General features: G+C 43.3%; 1 protein-coding gene across 1 annotated transcript in view; it reads right to left on the bottom strand.

The window, feature by feature from the left end:
- Positions 1-280: 280 nt before the first annotated feature.
- kcng1 (potassium voltage-gated channel, subfamily G, member 1) overlaps positions 281-20,203 on the bottom strand; it is a 55,842-nt gene continuing 35,919 nt past the window's right edge. The window contains exons 2-6 of the mRNA XM_063207707.1: positions 16,351-16,644; positions 15,143-15,796; positions 2,703-2,942; positions 2,007-2,309; positions 281-1,547 (exon numbers count right to left, since the gene is read on the bottom strand). Of these exons, the coding sequence (XP_063063777.1) occupies positions 1,251-1,547; positions 2,007-2,309; positions 2,703-2,942; positions 15,143-15,796; positions 16,351-16,557 (1,701 nt within the window). The 5' untranslated portion in view covers positions 16,558-16,644 and the 3' untranslated portion in view covers positions 281-1,250. The remainder of the gene's footprint in view (positions 1,548-2,006; positions 2,310-2,702; positions 2,943-15,142; positions 15,797-16,350; positions 16,645-20,203) is intronic.

The following is a 20,203-nucleotide window of genomic DNA, read 5'->3' as shown; positions in this document are numbered from 1 at the left end:
CGTCTGCTGTAGTCAGGACCATATTAAGAAGGTCCGGGGCCCTCTAGGCTACAGGTTGCTGTAGGCCCCCACGGAAGGCAAATTTCGTAACAAAATGACATAGGCGGTGTCTTAATTCCAATCCAAGAGGATTATAAGAGTTAAAACTCTACCTGACATGGCAGACTAAATTTTCAAGACCACATCTTGTCACATTTCTGTAATTATTTATTTTTCCCCCTCTTTGCCCAATTGGGGACCCTGTGGCAGTTGGGGGCCCCTAAACTGTAGCCATATCTACTGTAGCCTATGCCTTAATCCGGCCCTGACTGTGTACAGTAGTTATGGATGAGTTGGATCCGGAAGTGACAATCCAGCACCACAGTTTCCAACTCACTACGTGCTGGCCGACAGTGCAGGTGACAAATAAACACATTTTTAAAGGCTGTACAGATAAGCTCATTAAAATGAACGGAATTCATTGATTGACTAAAACAGGTACATGGTTCTGGTTCATGGTTGTTCAGATTGTCCCAACATTGCCCCAAACAATTTCAGCTCATTTCCTCATCACTAGCCCAACTCGCCTATCCCCTCCTCGTTATCCCCATTTTGCCTCCGCTTCGTCATCATACCACAACCCACACATTGCTCTCTCTATCACTGTTCCCAAACCATGCAAACTCAACTCTCTCATCCACTGTCCTCATCTAGTTGCCTGACATAGTTGCACCACAGCCCATGTTCATCATCCTCCCTCATTGTCCTTCGTCTCCTAGCTCCCAGGTCTACAACCATATATGTTGATGGACTAGTTGGATTCAGATTCTTCAATACAGCACCACCTACTGTATGTTCCAAGTCAACCCTATGAGTTCATTCAGGGACGTAAACAAATGATCTTGAAATGGCTGGGGAGCTGAGCTGATTCCTCGAATGACTGAAACAAATACACAGGTCTGGGTTGTACCCTCTAAAGCCAAAATCACTGTCCCCACCTCACCATGCCCGTCTTGTCACCCACTTGATACCTTGTCCTCAATAGCACCCATCCAACCTCACTTTATCCATGCATTGTCCATCACTGCCCATCATCGTCATCATTCATTGTCTCCATTCATTCATCGATTCATCCCCATTCTCCATTCTCCCCCATCAGGCATGTGCGTCTCTGTGCTGCATGGAGGGTGACGGCATGGGTGAGTAGGAGCTGGATGAGGAGTTGGAGGACGGTGAGTTGGGGTAGAGCACGTCACCCCCCCATTCCCCCATCAGGCCTGTGCCTCTCTGTGCTGCATGGAGGGTGACGGCACGGGTGAGGAGTAGGAGCTGGATGAGGAGTCGGAGGACGGTGAGTTGGGGTAGAGCACGTCGCTCTGCAGCGAGAGCTCGCCGCTGCTGCCCATGTTGGCCATGCGGCTGCGCAGCAGGAAGTGGGCGCGGCGCTGCAGGAGACGCTGCTGCTCCTGCTTCAGCTCCACGTAGGAGCGCGAGAAGGTGTGGAAGATGGAGGTGACGGGGAAGGCCATCAGCAGGATGCCGCTCAGGATGCTGCTCAGCGCCACCACCTGGATTGGAGGAGAAGAGGTAGAGGAGAGGAGAGAGGAGAGGAGAAAAGAGGAGAGGAGAGAAGAGAAGAGAAGAGGAGAGGAGAGGAGAGGAGAGGAGAGGAGAAGAGAAAAGAAGAGAAAAGATGAGAAGAGAAGAGAAGAAAAAAGAGGAGAGGAGAGGAGAGGAGAAGAGAACAGAAAAAAGAGGAGAGAAGACAGGAGAAGAGAAGCGAAGTGAAGAAAAGAGAAAAGAAGAGAAGAGAAGAGAGCAGAATAGAATGCAATAGAACTGAATTCAATTTAACGTAATTGAGTTGAATTGAATTGAAAACCTTAATTGTCATCACATAGTACAATGACTTAACACACAGTACACTCAGAGCAGTGCACAGTGCACCCGTACATTAACTAGAACATAGCTTTAGGCCTCACTGCAATTGTACATAGGCTACTGTATGCATGTGGTATGGTACACACCTGGCCCGGAATGGAACGCGGCACCATATCGCCGTAGCCGACGGTCGTCATGGTGATGACGGCCCACCAGTATGTGGCGGGGATACTGCTGAACTCGTGCGTGGCGGTCACCTCGTTCTCGATGAGGTAGAGCAGTGGCGAGAAGAGCGCGATGGCCACGCATAGGAAGAGCAGGAGCAGGCCGAACTCCCGCGTGCAGCGCCGCGCCGTCAGCCCCAGCGTCTGCAAGCCCAGCGAGTGGCGTGCCAGCCGCATGACATAGAGGATGCGCAGGGCCCGCAGCACCCGCAGAACCAGCCCCACCTTTTCCCAAAAATATGATTTATTAATACGTTTTAACACTCTTATAATTACAAAGTTTTATGAGAACAGCACAGCTAAATGGGGTCAGTGACATTTCAGCAGTTGCACATGTCAGGGTGGCGCGATGACAGCCAGTGTCACTATTGTATGGATATTTTTTGTTTGGTTGTTTTTAGTGGACTATCAAAGAAGCATATTCATTGCAACATATCAACCACCAATTACTAATTAATTCATGGGCATTAGATGACATGAAGTTGCGCCACCTGACGTCTGAGCCCAAAACAACCTGTCTTTGACCCATATATAAAATAATTACCATGAAATCAAATCATACAACCAAATGAAACTAAAAATAATGTAACCGAAACAGCAAAACCAAACCAGGCCCACCTTGTCCAGGTAGCTGCTGCCGGAGCCCAGCTTGCGCTCGCCAGGCTCTGAGGTGACGTCCACCAGCAGGGTGATGTAGTAAGGCAGGATGGCCACCACGTCGATGAGGTTGAGGGGCCGGCGCAGGAAGGCCAGCTTGCTGCGGTCCTGGATGAAGCGCAGCGTGAACTCCAGCGAGAACCAGGCCACGCACACCGTCTCCACGATGAAGATGTTCTGGCACATCTGGGAGCACTGGCCCTGCACAGAATATGGCATGACAAGAACAGGTCAGAATGTGCAGTACATGGGGCCTGCAGTGGCCTAACAGTAGGGCTCTGGGTTACTACGCCGGCGTCCCAGGTTCGATTCTGGCTCTGGTCATTTGCCGATCCTTACCCGTCTCTCTCTCCCCACTCATTTCCTGTCTCTCCTCCACTGTCCTGTCAAAAATAAAGGTATAAAGGCTTTACGTATATTAAGGCTTTTTTGCCTTTATATATATATTGGCCAATACGGATATGCATGTACTGTAAGGTTTTTGTTTGCAGTATAGAGGAAGTTGTGAAGCAGGAGATGAATATGTTCTGGCAGCTCTGGGAGTACTGGCCTTGCAGGGGACACGGCAAGGGACAATGTGCAGGGTCAGCTTTTTTAGCATGTATGGGGCACTGGCCCTGCATGGGCAGAGAAACTGCCCAGGTGCTGTCTATGGCATACCAAAAGGACGTTTTTTAAATACTTCATGATATTTTTCACTAGCAGACGTCAGGTGGTACAGCCACAGCTAATGCCCATAAATAAAAGAATATAATTGGTATTTAATGTACATGCAATAATTCTTAGATAATCCAGTAAAAAATACCTCATGTAATAGTAATAGTGACATTAACTGTGGTTGCACCACCCTGACATCTGTTACTACAAGTACGTCAATATCCTACTTACTTTGCAGGGTATTTGTGAAAATGGTGTGCAGAGACAGTAAAATCTAGAAAGCCATGCTTATATGTGATTATATTTTGTGATGCATGCTCTGCCACAGTTCAGCACAGAGCATCCTCTCCAAACATGGCTCAGCTTAATAAGACATTCCATCCTGCGGAATACGTGGAATCGTTTTAAAAATCCCACTTCTCTCTATGGTGTAATTATGGTGTAATGGAATTAGACACACAATGACGTCTGTGCCCTCTAAGAAGATTTATTTTGTTCTAATATTACACAATACCAAATTGTACAATTTCAGTCATGTAGCCTAGAGGTTTCCCATGAATAAGCTATATTACTTAGCAGAACACTAAATGTCACTCTTTACTTAGCTGCCAGCCTTAACCCTCCTGTTATTCTTGGGGTCTATTTGACCCCTTTCAATGTTTAACGTCTAAAAAATACATGAAGTACATAATTCTTTTCCTTCATTTTTGATGACTTTTCCTAAACATATTAGGTCAATGTGAAAAAAGTGAAATTTCCACAAAAAAGTTTTCCCTAAGTGCTGTGCACGTTTTGGTTACATCTGTGTTCCTTGGGGTCAATTTGACCCCAAATTATTTTAAGTATATTAAACATAAATGGAACATCCATATTTTGCCAAGACATGTTCCAGTCTGTCTAGATTATGTCAAATACATGAACCTAAGTTATTTAGAACAGAACCTTTTGCTTTATTTAGGGCTCTGATAACTAACAATATGTATGATGTGGACGAGGGCCAAAACTGATTCAAGGCAACTTTTGGGCAGTTGTTGCACGGATGTAACCAAAATCTGAGGATAACAGGAAGGTTAATAATTTGTATGACAAACAACTTTTTGAAGGATGATCGTCCAGCAGGGGGCAGCATTGAAACAAGCACAGGTGGTACACAAACATGTAAACTAATGTGACATGTACATACCAGACTCAAGTCAGTTTCTGTAGGAATGTGATTACACCACAGTCTTGTCCACTGTAGTCTTTACATTAGAGTTTGTGTTTTGCTGGAGGGTAATATGTGGGCTAGGCTAGAATTCTGGTCATGACCCCTGAAATACACAGGTCTAAAAAAGCACAGAACAGGGCTGCATACATTTGTACATGTACTCTATTCATTCTTAAGGGAACATAATCATTATTACCTTCATTTTCTACATTACAAAAAAAATCACAGCAGATTCTGTATTATAAATCACAGTTTATATCTATGTTCACAGCTGTTTTATCATCATCTTTGCAATCATGACTCTAATCCGTCTCACTAACAGATGCCGGTGGATTATCTTTTAATGGGGTCAACTGGGAGGGTTAATACTACAGCACAGCAGCTCCTGGGAGAGTGGGATGGCCTGTTCTTAACACTGGTGAAGGATGGAGGGCGTGTCTTTTTTATGGGAGGGCGCACTGAGCTGTGCCCTACAGCAGAGGGAGCTATCCATCTCCCTTCTCCAGGGGATGGACGATTGATAAGGTACGAATATTTCATAAGGAGTTTCTTCCGCAGTCCACATAATGTAAAGTTCTAAGCTGCAGTAGGCTACTATGGCAGCCATGACCCTTGAGGAGACTAGGAGAATGGATGAATTTCGATGGAATGTCACCCATTTAGGAGACCTGACTGCAGCTCACTTTGTTGCATTGGTGATGCATACATGCCTTTCTTAGTTACTATGTTGAAAATCTTTGATGGTATGTCTTTTCATGAGAGGGCGCCCTGAGCTCTGAGCTCTCTCCTTTTGCTTCTGGCCTTGTGAAGACATCTTTGATGATAAAAGATGTATTCAATATCTCGCAAAAACATGATTCAAAGGTCATGAACTCCCACCTGTCTGAAGATTTGAAAAGTGAGATTTTTTTGGCATCACATTGCTATCACACTTCACCCTTACACCGTCTCACAGCTACTTCACACTTCACCCAAAAACGAGGGACTTATACCTTACACCAAGCTGCTCCCAGGGCTGTTTGGTTCTGATCTACAGTATATCACGAAAGTGAATACACCCCTCACAGTTTTGCAGATTTTTGAGTATATCCTTTCATAGGAAAGCATTACAGAAATGTCACTTTGACACAATGATTAGTGACCTTTTAACAACATATTTAACCGCTTAAATTTCTTGTTCACTCAGAAAAAAACAAAATACAGCCATTAATGTTTGAACATGTACTCACAAAAGTGAGTACACCCCAGATTAAAATCCGGTAGAGAAGGGGCTATGTTGGCTCGAATCGTCTCGAAATGAAAAGGGATGACAAGGGAGGTCATCAGTGTGCGTTTTAACCTTTCTTTGCATTGAACTTTTACATTTTGAGTCTGCATCTGGCTTAAATAGATTGGTGTGAGATTTGAATGCAATCCTATGGAGAATATCATGATCTGCTTCAGTAGTCACAGTGCATGTTGACATGTATGTTTCTTTTAGGTGTATTTCAGATTGCCAATGTTGACAGCATTCATGCATCCCCAAACCATGTCAGTCCCACTACCATGCTTGGCTTATGAGAGGATACACCTTTTTTGTAAAACTCACTTGTTTACCACCACACATGCTTGACACCATCTAAAGCAAATTTGTTTATCTTGGTCTCAAGAGAGATGAACAGACCAAGGATATGGATCACTGGAACCATGTCGTGTGATCTGAAGAGACCAAGATAAACAAATTTGCTTTAGATGGTGTCAAGCATGTGTGGTGGTAAACAAGTGAGTTTTACAAAAAAGGTGTATCCTCTCATAAGCCAAGCATGGTAGTGGGACTGACATGGTTTGGGGATGCATGAATGCTGTCAACATTGGCAATCTGAAATACACCTAAAAGAAACATGCATGTCAACATGCACTGTGACTACTGAAGCAGATCATGATATTCTCCATAGGATTGCATTCAAATCTCACACCAATCTATTTAAGCCAGATGCAGACTCAAAATGTAAAAGTTCAATGCAAAGAAAGGTTGAAACGCACACTGATGACCTCCCTTGTCATCCCTTTTCATTTCGTTTCATTTTGAGACGATTCGAGCCAACATAGCCCCTTCTCTACTGGATTTTAATCTGGGATGTTCAAACATTAATGGCTGTATTTAGTTTTTTTCTGAGTGAACAAGAAATTTACGCGATTAAATATGTTGTTAAAAGGTCACTAATCATTGTGTCAAAGTTACATTTCTGTAATGCTTTCCTATGAAAAGATATACTCAAAAATCTGCAAAACTGTGAGGGGTGTATTCACTTTCGTGATATACTGTACAGTACACGAAGGTGTTGATGATGTGTTGCTTTATTCAAGTGGAATTAATGGTGTCAAGGGTGATGGGACAAAAAACAACAGCCTTTTGGTGTGTGTGTGTGTGTGTGTGTGTGTGTGTGTGTGTGTGTGTGTGTGTGTGTGTGTGTGTGTGTGTGTGTGTGTGTGTGTGTGTGCAGTGTGTGTGTGTGTGTGTGTGTGTGTGTGTGTGTGTGTGTGTGTGTGTGTGTGTGTGTGTGTGTGTGTGTGCAGTGTGTGTGTGTGTGTGTGTGTGTGTGTGTGAGTGTGAGTGTGTGTGTGTTAGCGTGTGTGTGGTGTATGTGTGTGTATGCACGTGCGTGCGTTTGTGTATGCGTGCATCTCTGTCTCTGCATCTGTCTCTCCATCTCTCTCTCTCTCTCTTGTTCTCTCTCTCTCTCTGTGTTTGGTGGTGGGCGTTGTTTATGATGCTCATCTCATCTACATTGTGCATTATCTAAAGTGTCGTGTTGGAGGATGGATGCGCTTTTATGTTTAATGTAAAGAGAGCAGTTTGAGACCATTTCAGCATTTGCAGTCTGCCAAACACAAATGCCTAAATTATACTGCAGCGATGTTAGATCATATCCTACTGCTGAATTGATTTCCACTCGGCCTGGTGTGTTATAAAACAAACTCCCACTGAAGTCGGAAATGGCTTGTGAGTGGACAGGGCCAAAGAGAATACCATTGGGAACTCCGTTCTTTCTTTCCGTGCATAATGGTTTGCCCTTAATGCTGAACTGTACAGTTTGTAATGGGGGAAAACGAGGAAATAATGTCTATTTCTTCAAGACGTTAAGATTCAGAGACTATTGGAACTGTATTTGTCTGTGGTGACTAAAATGGGCCTTTAAGTGCCATAACGTTTTATGAGAGAGAAAGATTCATAAAAGAAGTTCTGTTTCGGACATTGTTTTCTGTGGTGTCTGTCAAGAGTCCTAATGCACAATGGAACCGATGGAAGACACTGAACAGACACCTCTAAGTCAGACAGTGCTACCACTTCCCAGAACTCCAAAAAGAAGACAAATCGTATTTACTCAATGCCATTACATGTCCTTTAAAAAGGACATCTGTTTTGCAAAAAGCCTTCAGGAACATAAGACAAAAAAGAGACCCAGACAGACCATATATGCTGACTACCCACATTTCTGAAAGAACAGACATGGCCAATTAATTATATTAATGCACTAATGGATAAAACACAATAATTTATTGTACGCCCATGACACTAAATAAGTGCTATACTGAGTAGAACTTCAAAGGAATATACTATTCTCTTTCAGGACCTCCACAATATCTGCAGAGACACTCTGGAGGCATTGGCATATGTTCTGGGAAAATGTAGCAGCTCCACTCTTTATGTGACAGTTTTGCATTCATTTCATTATAAGATGCAATATAGGTAATGCCCTGGGATATGTAGGCCTACTACAATATAAGCACAAGAACCCATTGGGACTCAGGTTTGCAATACAGTCTACAGATGTTATTTCCCAAAGCTACCCTGCTGCTCTCTCATTTTCTGTCATGCCTTCAAAGTATGTCAAATCAATTGAGATGGGTATAAATGGCCTCACGTAAAACAAAGGCATTAAATATAACAATATTGCCAATGATGATGCTATGCTGCAAAACATCATTAAGTAAATCCTATTTTCATCAACCCATAGGATAGAAGCATGATTGTCTGTCAGTCAGGCTACAGGGAGAGATGACCTACTCCTCCAAATGTTGGCTACTAAAACATCAGGATAGCCGTTCAATTGCTGTTGACAAACCACGGTAGTCAGTTGTGTTGGCTTATGTAAGTGTAAGCACAGAGTAACATTGCAGATCCAATGGTTCACACTAAACCATGTCTATACATTAGGGCTGCGTTGTTTCTCACAGAGTGATATTGCAGATCCCATGGATCACACTATGTCTTGTCCAGCAGCAGGGCTGTGTTGTTTCTCACCGTCCTGACTGATGCCAGCCCTTGGCAACGAGCCTAATGAGGTCTGCAATCAAATTATGGAGCAGGCGGCCTACAACACAGGGAGCGATCCCATTGGCCACACTGACTGTCCTCTCCAAAGAGTCAAACCACTGTAGGAAAAAATAAAAAGCACTAACAAGTAACCATCAAATTTACCGTTAATGTGATGGTTACTTGTTAGTGATTTTTATTGTATTGGCGATTTTTTTTGTTGGTGAATTTGAAAAAAGGCACATGTGAACAGCGAATTTCATTCATTTTCTAGAATGGACATGATTGGATACGCCATATTTTCAGTTCTGTACATACAGAATGCCACCTCTTCAAGGAAATGTGTATGAAGCCGAAAGCCCCACCTGGGAAACTCCAACTCCTATTGTCATTGTGACTCAGCACACAAGTGTTCACTGCACACTGCACACAACAAAATTGCATTTTATGCCTCACCCGTGCAAGGGGGCAGCCCTCAATGACGCCCCTAGGGAGCAGTGCGGCGGGACACCATGCTCAGGGTATCTCAGTCATGGAGGAGGATGGGGGAGAGCACTGGTTAATTACTCCGCCCCACCAACCTGGTGGGTCAGGAGTTGAACCGGCAACCTTTGGGCTACAAGTCTGACGCCCTAACCGCTTACCCATGACTGCCCATGAATGGCCTACATGTATAATTTTACACTCACAATCCCTAACGAGTATTTCTGCCGTACGTTTGCCCTGTACTGTCCAAAAAAATAGTATCATGCTATTTTCGGCTTGTTATGAACAGAGGGATCTGAGGTCGCCAGTCTGATGCTGTCAGTGCGCCACTTACACAGTTCCTGTCTGAGTGGGTCTTAATTACGTTTGGGGATGGCTATCATGGTGAAAGATGAGGTACCCAAAAGGTACAGCATAATAATAGCAAATCTGTTTGTGTGTCTCTCCATTTAGTATTACGCTGTGAGGTTTTTCTGTTCAATAGATTATACTCCCAGAAGTACACACAAAATTGCAGTCATAACACGCGAGGATAGAAGTTTGTTTGCAATGAATAGCCTACACACATTAACTAACAAATAAGTTGGACACACACTCTCTCTTTCAAGGAGGACATGCAATGAACAACCAACATTGTGTTTTCATGCTATGCTGTTTTTGGCAGTCTGACGCACACTTGAAATCTTTTTCACACTATCCCACTCTTGACATCCCTTTTGGCACTTGTGTTGTTTGGCACTGAATAATGTTTTGAACATTTGTTGGTTCTTCTAATGAGTCAGACCATTGTTACTCTGATACAAACGTAGGCTACAGACTGAGGATGACCAACACCAGTCAAAATGCCATTCTTTGCCAAACAATAGCCTGAGGCTGTGGACATATGCTGTTGAAATACCTGGACTTGAAATGTACTCAATGTTTTCTAGTCACTAAATCTTCTTAATTGAATTTAATGGTGTGTGTGTGTGTGTGTGTGTGTGTGTGTGTGTGTGTGTGTGTGTGTGTGTGTGTGTGTGTGTGTGTGTGTGCATGTGCAGTGTGTGTGTATGTGTGTGTGTGTGTGTGTGTATGCATGCGTGCGTGCGTGTGTATCCATACATATGTGTCAGTTGTATCCCTTTTAATGCCCCTCTAGGGTACCCTAACGCCCTCTGGGGGGCTGTAGAGCCCCCGTTGAGAGACTACCTTAAATGGTCTCATGGATAATCAGTGGGACAGTACATCACAGTAACAGGAGGAGTAACAGGGGGAATTTACTAGGATGGTGAAAATGGATTCCATCTGCGGCAGGCAGCAGGTTATTGATGCATGCTGCCCAGTTGAGCAATTACACACACAGAGCTCTTAAACAGGTATGAGGGGCCGGTAAAATTACCACAGCATTGGCTGGATGAACAACCGAGTGGTTGATTGAATGATTTAATTCCACAATATTATAGAAGACATTGAGACGGGCATGTTGTATTGTCATAAACCTATACTTAGGGCCCGAGCACCGGAGGTGTGCCTAATTGTTTTTGTTTTTGTTGCTTGTTTTGTTGCTTGTTTTTGTCGACAGTTTAGAACCAAAATTCTTTTTCTTTTGTCGTTTAGAAGTTAAAAAAAAACACACAAGCAGGATTCAGGCAAACAGAATAGTCAAATATAGTGGATGGATACAGGCGGACTGGAGATGTCATGGCCACATAATTGCCACCTATAGTTGTCCTTGATCATTGTGATCATGTACTGAGTAACAAGTGTTGTCTGAGGTCTTTCCGAGGGATTATAATGAACTGATTTCTACTGTAAAACCGTACATGTATTATAACGACAATGAAGTTGTAATTGATTGCTGTGTTGCTAATTGATGTGTTGCTAATCCATGGACCTCTGTCTCCTATGACTCTACATGTAGGCCTACTGTATGTCCGTTATGCAGTAACCAAAGTGAGCCTTGTTAAGTGGGCAAGTTTGGTAAGTGGACATAGTGCATACACTAAGAGACAAACACAAGAAAGCTTTGTGATTTAGAGACGTATAAAGTGTCTGGTAGATGAAGTTCGTGCAGACTGACTCATTGACTTACAGTACATTTGCCTCGCTGGTCTTCATTAAGTGACAAATGCAGCAAAGCTTGGTAAATGAGAAAGAGTGTGTACTTCAAGTGAAAATACAGTGAAGCTTTGGATGTAAGACAAAAAGATTACGAAACCAACATAATCTGAAAGTTGGTAACTGAATGATGATGCGTGTTTGTGTGTCTTGATGTCAAAGTTGATGTACCTAGCTAGTTGACTGACATTCTCTTCATCTATCGTCATTAAGTGAAAAAATGCAGTAGTGTTTGGTAAGTGACAAACAGTGTGTATTTTTAAGTGAGTAAAGTGTGCTAATTGGTAAGTGAGAGATGGTGTGTGTCTGGGTAGAGATGATGTCATCCTCACAGTCACATTCCCCTCCATTAAGTGACAAATGTAGCAAAGTAGGCTATGGGTGAAGTTGGCATTGGCTGACTGACTTAGTAACTGACTTACATTCTCCTGCTCCATCTTTATAAAAGGGAAAAGTAAAGCACAGCTTTGCGACTGACTAATAGAATGTATTTTAAGTGAAAATGTGGCAAAGCTTGTTAACTGAGAAGCAGTGTGTATGTTAAAAGCACAGCAAATCCTGTTAAGTGCTTGGGTGATTCACTGACTGACTGTTTTGTGTGGTAAATACATGTACAGTAAATGACAAACCTGGACAAAGTTGCCAATTGAGAAATAGTGTTTGTGAGTCTGGGGGTAATGAAGTTGACAGAGGATCATAGAAGATTCATGGCCCAGTTACGATTTTCTGCTATGGTGTGTTCGTCTAGCTTTCTAGACTAGCAGAGCTTAGTGAGGAAACGTGTCAGGCAGATCACTGTTGTTGCAGCCTTGTCCTAATGATTGGGGAGGTGGTCTTAACATCAGATGGTTGCAGGTTCGAATCCCTACCTCTCCCTAGTCCCTACACATCCATGCATGGCTGAAGTGCCTTTGAGCAAGGCACCTAACCCCACATTACTCCAGGGCCTGTAACTAATAGCCTACCCCCTAAATAACTGTAAGTCATTTTGGATAAAAGCATCAGCTAAGTGGAATATAATCCCAGGTGAAAAAGTGGTTCAATTTAGTACAATAAAAGCATGACTGTAGTGTACTTAGCATGTTAAAAGTGCCCTCGTGCTTTTTGTGCTAAGAAAAAGTATGTTTACAATATGCTTATTTAAAGTGTACTTAAAATTAGATGTAATTAAGTTGCTCTCAAAGAAAGTACACTTAGCGAACCATACTTCAAGTGGACTTTGAAGATGTTTGGCTAAAGTGTATTTAGAGGAATATACTAATAGTGTTCTAATAGTGAACTTACTAAAAGTGTATTTTTTAATAGCATATTGCAATTGTACTTTTTTAAAGTGCAATATGATTACACTTCACCCAAATGTCTTCCAAGTGTGATTTTCTATAGTGCACTTTAAAGTAAATCGCTTTAACATATTGCAAGTACACTTTTTCTAAGTGCACCATGATTGCACTTCACCCAAATATCTTCAGTGTGTTTACACAAAGTGCATTTACCCATAATGCACCATCACACATGTCCCATCATGCAATGCACTTCTTGGAGCTAAATTTCTCAAACAGAAAGCCTTGAAGGAATATTTTTGGTTTGCATGAAAATATTACTCATTGTTATATTCTGTGTTTATTGTAGGGGTTTTTAAAATTTAAAGTGGTACACAAAAAATGACCATGTTCCCACCATCATTATGATGGTCACGTATATGTTCTGGTATATATAGGCTCACACTTCCCACAGTATGGAACTAGTTGATCAAGCAAAGAATAGAATGTCACCATTAGTGATCAATTCAAGTGATCAACTGCAGGAAGGTGGAACAAGATTAAAGTAAAGTGATATATGTGTCTGAAATCTCTGTAGAAATGCAATGATAGTACTAGGCATGCATACTGTATCACTGCTGTGACATGTGGTTGTGTGTAATGTACAAGCTCTGAAGTCCAGCATGGATTGTAGTATTACATTTATATTATTTCATGTACTTGGGAGTGTACTGTAAATATACTTCAAGCATACCTGTTATATATTTACAATACTTAATATGATATACTTTTTACAGACTTAAAATGTTCCAATGTAGTCCAAAGAAGCATGACGTTAATATACTTTTATTGAACTTCTAGTAACAATAAAATGTTATAGAAGTGTACTCAAGCACACTCTTAATGCCATACGAATGCATGAAAAGCGTGTTTGGAGCATACTTTCAAAAGTATGCTTGTAGTGCACTTAAAGTTGTCCAAAAGCGGTGCCAATTTAGCATCCTCAGTGTGCTGCAAGTGTGCTGAAGTACTGCTTTAGTAGTGCTTCAGCGCACCAATAGTGCAATGAAGCGCACTTTAAATCGCCGAAAATAGTACACTTTGTACTAAGTACGGTCAAAAAAAGTAGACTTTAAGTATATGGGTCTTTCACCTGGGATGAGTAATCGATGAATAATGAATTGAGTGCATAACAATTTGGCAATCGAGAGATAGTGTACGTACTGTATGTTTGCCTGTCTGGGGGTGGGTGATGTGTGAGCGACTTATGTTGTCCGGAATGTCTATTATATACAAATACATCTACAGTAAGTATAGCTGTGTAAAGTAAGTGAAAAAGGGTGAGTGTTTGGGTGAATTTAGCATATAGGCTGAGTGAGTGACTGAGTGAGTGACCTACGTTCCCCAAGTGTATGGTTACATGTGTGGGTAATGAAGCTGGCTGTGTCACTGTGGCACTGAGCAGGGCCGGCCCAAGCCTTTATGGGGGCCTAAGCAAAATGTCATTCGCGGGCCCCACCATACCACCACCTACTCAGCATCAGATACTTAATAATCCTATAAGAAAAAATATGGAGACCTACAGAAGAAAAGTTGCCAACCACTGCTATAGGATACACAGTGTGTGTAACAAGCTGTAGCCTTCCTTGATCTTTGCTGCCCACAGGGGGCCCCTGGTGTTTTGGGGGCCCTAAGCCACTGCTTAGTTGCTTATGCCTCGGGCCGGCCCTGGCACTGAGTGACTCACAGGTTTTTTTTCCAATATCCTAACTTCCGTCCTCCCCAAGTGCGTATGGCCTTATGATGATGCTGCAAGATGTCATTAATGACAGAAGTTTAATTCAATATCTCGCAAAAACCGCCATTGAAAGGGCATTCTCTCATTTGTAATCGTGATGTTGAAAGGGGCAAGTTTGACAGCGGGGGAACTTTATTGTTCTCTCCACGGAGGTAGTTCACATCAAGTTAGCGCGAGGCCACAATCACAGGTTGAGGACGAGAATCAGGATATCGGAAACAGCCCACATTGCCTGGGTGTATGTTTGCATGTGTTTGCGATGGAGCTCACTGGATCACCAAAGAGAGTGAATTAGAGAAAGAGGATTCAAACTCTGCCCACCCAATGCAAAGGCGTGGTCCCAAATTTGGTCTCTTAAGGGGGCGTTGCTCCCTCCTTCTTCTTCTCTTTCTGTGGCATTTGGTGACGGCTTGCATAAGATGTGCGCTACGACCACCTACAGTGCCAAGGGAACTTCAGTCTCCAAAGGTCTCCTAACCTCAGATCTCCTAAAGGGGCGTTCACATGACATCACATGGATCCAGGACATGCATGGGCTTGAAGTATCTTACTGTAATCTACTCTCTTTGGTATCACTGTGTGAGTGTATGAGTGACCTACCGCCTCCTCCTCGGCCCGCATGGCGGGCATGGTACTGATGGAGAGGTTGACGGCGGTGATGGTGACGAACAGCACCGACAGGCAGGCGAAGATCTTGCCCGGCAGCCCCGAGTGGGGCTTCTCCACCATGTCCCTCAGCTTCTTCATGCAATGCCCCAGCCTGCGCCCAAACTTGGTCCTCCGCTTCCCTCCTCCCTCCTCTCCACTGTACTCCTCATCGTCGTCTTCATCATCGTCGTCATCTTCCTCGTCCTCTTGCGCGGCCCTCTCCATCTCATCGCACTCCTCCACGCGTTGGATCACGCGCCGTCGACAGCACCACTCCAGGTTCTCCTCGGCCACGCCCCAGTAGAGCAGCTCCTCACGGAAGGAGAGGGCGCACATGTCGCGCAGCGTGCGCAGCTTGCCGGCGCGCAGGAAGGTGAGGATGCAGCGGAAGGCGCAGGGGCTGCGGTCGAAGAAGTACTCGTTGCGCGTCACGTCGTAGTCGTCGCAGACGCGCAGGATGTCGTCGAAGCTGCTGCAGAGCCGCAGCTGGCCCAGGCGCGAGAGCGGGAAGTCGTCCAGCGTGGTCCAGGGCAGCTGGTAGCGCAGGCCGCCCACGTTGATGATCACGTTCAGCCGACGCATGCTGGAGGAGGTGCCCGCCGGCTGCTACAGTGAAATGAATGACATACAAAGGAACAATTATTATTATTATTATTATTATTATTATTATTATTATTATTATTATTATTATTATTATTATTATTATTATTAATATTATTATTATTATTATTATTACTTCCTCTCTACTCACTACTTGTTATTGTACTGTCAAGACATGTCTCTTCAAGACATGTCAACTCTTTTAAAGCCCTGATGAAGGCCTTTGCAGGCTGAAATATGTTGGCAATTTTAAGTGGTTCTACTATGAACTAGCTCAGCTAAATTAAAAGCTTTGTAATGAAGACGAAGAGTGCCTTGGATTTCTTCACATATCAAAAGTTATTTGATGGCAGAATGTTATCCTATTCTAATATTACCGTATATTAAAATTGTATGTGTTTTGTGAAGATGTGGTGTGTAGTCCTGCAAAACAATTGCCCATACTGGGACAAATAAAAGCTACTAATAGCTCTAATATTCAGGTTTTTATTGAGAATTACCAGGGCGCTCTCGGGGGCCAGCAGGGTGGCTCCACTGCAGGGCACCGATGCACCGGTGGCGGTGGTGGCACTGCTGGTGGTGCTATTGGTGGGGGCCACAGTTGTAGAGGAACCATGGTAGCACTCGGAGAGGAGCTGGGCTCGCTTGTAGTAGAGGCCCTTGGCGGCCTCGCGCTCCTGGATGGGCGGGGGGTTGAGCGAGGTGTCCGAGGCACAGCTCAGGGCGCTGTAGTCGTAGTCTGACCCATCGCCCGCCAGGAGAGTCATCTTCACGCGCCGAGGCCCTCACTCTGAGGCAAACATCACCTGCTCTGTCTGCTGATCACAGCCATGCAGTCATGGCCACCAGCATCACTATAGGAGAGAGAGAGAGAGAGAGAGAGAGAATGGGGATGAGTGAGAGAGTGAGAGTGAGAGGGCGAGATAAATAAGATCTTATGAATTCATATTAAGGATGCTTGAATAAAGGATAAGACTACCAGATCAAACAAGATGTGAATCTTCAGTTATTATGAAGATACCAGTGTCCATATCTTCATAGCTCATCTTATTACTGTGATGTTATGGGCAAGTTTCTTTCAATTATCTTTATCTACTCCCCCTATAGAGTGTTAATATGCAAGCGATGATATTTGAAAACTGCACTGATGCCATCTCAGATACTGTAGAGCTGTAAGATGAGACTTACAGTCACGTCTTATCTTCCATTAGTTCGGGTTCCATGATGATGATGGGGACTGCAACATTGCTCACATTTAAGCACTTAAAAACCCATCTGTGCACACAGAAGTGGTAAATGATCCATTACTTTGGCCCAGTGCAACAAACTAGTGTTTGAGTGTGTCCGAGCCCGTCTGCGGTACTCCAGTAATTTCCTCCTGCAAGATGCACAGGGCTGGACTCGTCATCTGGTCCTCTCCCGGTGGGCTGGCAGTCTGTTGTGTCTGGGTTTTTGTTGTTGTTGATTTTTTGTTTTGGTTTGCTTCTATTTTTCCCTTAGAGACCAGGGGCCTATACAAACATCTAATAGGCTCTTCTATTAGATGATTTACCTCTTAACTTAAGCTTAACTTATCCTGAACCAGCTTTGTAGTATAGGCCCCAGCCCACAACTTGGATGGGGCGGCCCATTGGTGCATCTTTACTATACAGTACACTATAATGGAGTATCATTATAATGTAGTGCAGGGGGAGATGACTGTGTGAAGGGCTGGTCTATGACAAAAAAAAAATGCCCGGCCCATGTGTTGGTCCCAGGCCATCCCTGAGGAGGCACAAATGACCTGCATAGATCATGAGAACATTAGCTGTGGTTATAGGGAAACCAGACTGTCTTGGATTTCACCAACCGACCACTGCCCACTGAAGCCACTTGAGGCCATTTGCATCATGCTTGTTGTGTGGTGTGATGCTCATAAAGGACCTCTCTGGAATGGACACACCCACTATTTTGTGACTTAGCAATTCGTGACTTGGTAATGTACGGTAAGCATAAGCATGCTGTCATTCAACTATAACCTCAAGAAGTGTTAGTGCGCTCTCCGCATCTTTGAAAATGACGACTGTATTATGAGTGATTCTCTTAGAGCAGATCATCATCATCATCATCATCATCATCATCATCATCATACATTTGGTGGTTTTGAAGATTGTGAATTGGTGCAAACAATGAGATCAAAGTCAATTAAAAATGGGACTGCAGAATAATAATAAAAATATCTCGCAAAGCCTTGGATTTGATTGAAGGCACAAGCTGGTCTAATTGACTCAAATTGGGCCCATTCTGATGAAATCAGTCCCTCTGACTTAGTGGGGCATGTTATAACTATCAGCTGATGTGAGCACACATGAAGAAGAGAACTCAGAAGATATTTTTTTTAAATGTAGGGGAGCATGTGTTAGAATAGTAAGATTTACCTATACTATTGCAAAATATCTGAGGGGCTTGTTTATTCTATTTTTTAAAACATGTATCCAACATTTAGCCATCAGATACAGTATAAAAGCAGATACTATTGCAAAGGGGGTAATGTTTCAATTGCAATTAAAAATCAATTTTTTTTGTCAAGCTGAAAACATTTATTGCAGTCTTCACTGCTGCATCAATGCATTGTGCCATGTTGAACTACAGGCAACAAACCACATTATTCGACTGAGAGGGATGAAGTGTAGTTGCCATGGGAGTTCACTCGACAACCTGTTACTAATTCTGGCCTCCTTCCCCCACACCACAGAAAAAGACAACACATCTCACTCTATACAAGAGCTGCTGAGGTGTTGAACAGGCACTCTTGAATTTACTCCAACTCGCCTTTTCTTGTAGCTTGGCTGATGCACCGTACTGTCAACGGCAGAATGAGCCGATCAGGCTACGTGTTATGTCTTTTTACCTCACCTGTTGCAAAACACAAAAAATGGGATGTCAATCCCTTACGAAAATCGACCATGGTTTTACTGTAGTAGCCATGGTTTTACCATGGTTACTCTAAGTACTCTGAACCAACCATAGTATTACTATGGCTTATCCATGTTTTTTTGGGTAACCATGAAAACCGTGGTTCCTGGCTAACCATGGATCATAGTTATTCATGGTTTTCATGTTGTTTTTTTCAGCATAGTCACAAAGCATGCTCAAAAAACCATGGATAATTATGGGTTTCATGGTTACCCAAAAAAACATGAAAACTTGTGTGCAGCCATGTTGTAATGGTTAGGGAATTGGACTGAAGATCACAGTTGCCGGTTCGAATCCTACACTTACCTCTCCCTATACACCTCCACCCATGACTGAAGTGCCCTTGAGCAAGGCACCTAACCCCACATTGCTCCGAGGACTGTTACCAAGATGTGCATTGGATAAAAAAGCAGCAGCTACTGTAAGTGTAATTTAATGAATCCGTGGTAAAACCATGGTTAGTTTTCAGAGTAAAACCATGGTTAATTTTATAGTTAAATCATAGTCCAACCATGATTGAACCATAGTAAAAATAAAAAAACATGCCGAAACATGCTTAAAAACCTCTGAAAACCATGATTTACCATGGTCGACCTTACCATGGTCGAGCAAACTTATATAATTCCAGATTAACCATACTGTTAGAGTCAACTTACTGTAGCAGGGGACCAGTTGCGGTTTTAGGAAATCTGAGGCCCTGGGCAAAGAACAACTATGATAGAATATAATGAACACTAATTTTGAACGTGACCAAATGTTATCTGAAAGGAGTTCATTTAATCTCTTTAAGAGTAACTAATTAGCACTTGTGTTTTTTATGGTGCACTCCCAGTAGACCAACATGTGATTTTCACACACTACTGTATGTGCCGTGGAGTAGCTGCCTCTGCTGCAATTGAAACATTGACCTTTCACTCTATCTCAGCCGTATCTTACATCAGGAAGCAACACAGAGGCAACAGAGGAAGGAGGAGAACGATATCTTTTTTTCACTCAGTCTTCTGTTGTGAGATGAATCAGGTCGGTCTTTTTCTCCCTCACTTTCATCTTCACACAATTCTTTGGCTGCAAGCTTCGAACAACAACAGAAAAATATCTCTGCAGTTTTCTTTGAGAGCAAAAAGGCTTCATTCTATTTGTCCTTTGCTCTGGTGGTTAGGCCTTATTAAATTACAGCTGTGTAGCCAAGCGATAAAACGACCTCACAACCCTTTTTTTATTTCACAAAGAATACTCCACCACACAGCTCTAGCAGAGCAGCGGCGCCTCTCCAGTGAAGATGCAACAGTACGTTTGTCGCAGTTTGCGCAGAGCCCGAGTCAAGCAAGCGAGCGAGCGAGCCTCCTCCCAGAGTTGCCATATGGGGCTGATGATTTCCAGCCCAAAACATTTTCAAAACCCGCCTGGAAGCACTAAATCCCGCCCAATTCTCTCGATTGCTATGGCCAAAATTGGGCG

This window comes from Engraulis encrasicolus, chromosome 10 (assembly GCF_034702125.1).
Source record: "Engraulis encrasicolus isolate BLACKSEA-1 chromosome 10, IST_EnEncr_1.0, whole genome shotgun sequence".
Classification (NCBI taxonomy): domain Eukaryota; kingdom Metazoa; phylum Chordata; class Actinopteri; order Clupeiformes; family Engraulidae; genus Engraulis; species Engraulis encrasicolus.
This window is presented reverse-complemented; position numbering and strand designations above follow the sequence as displayed.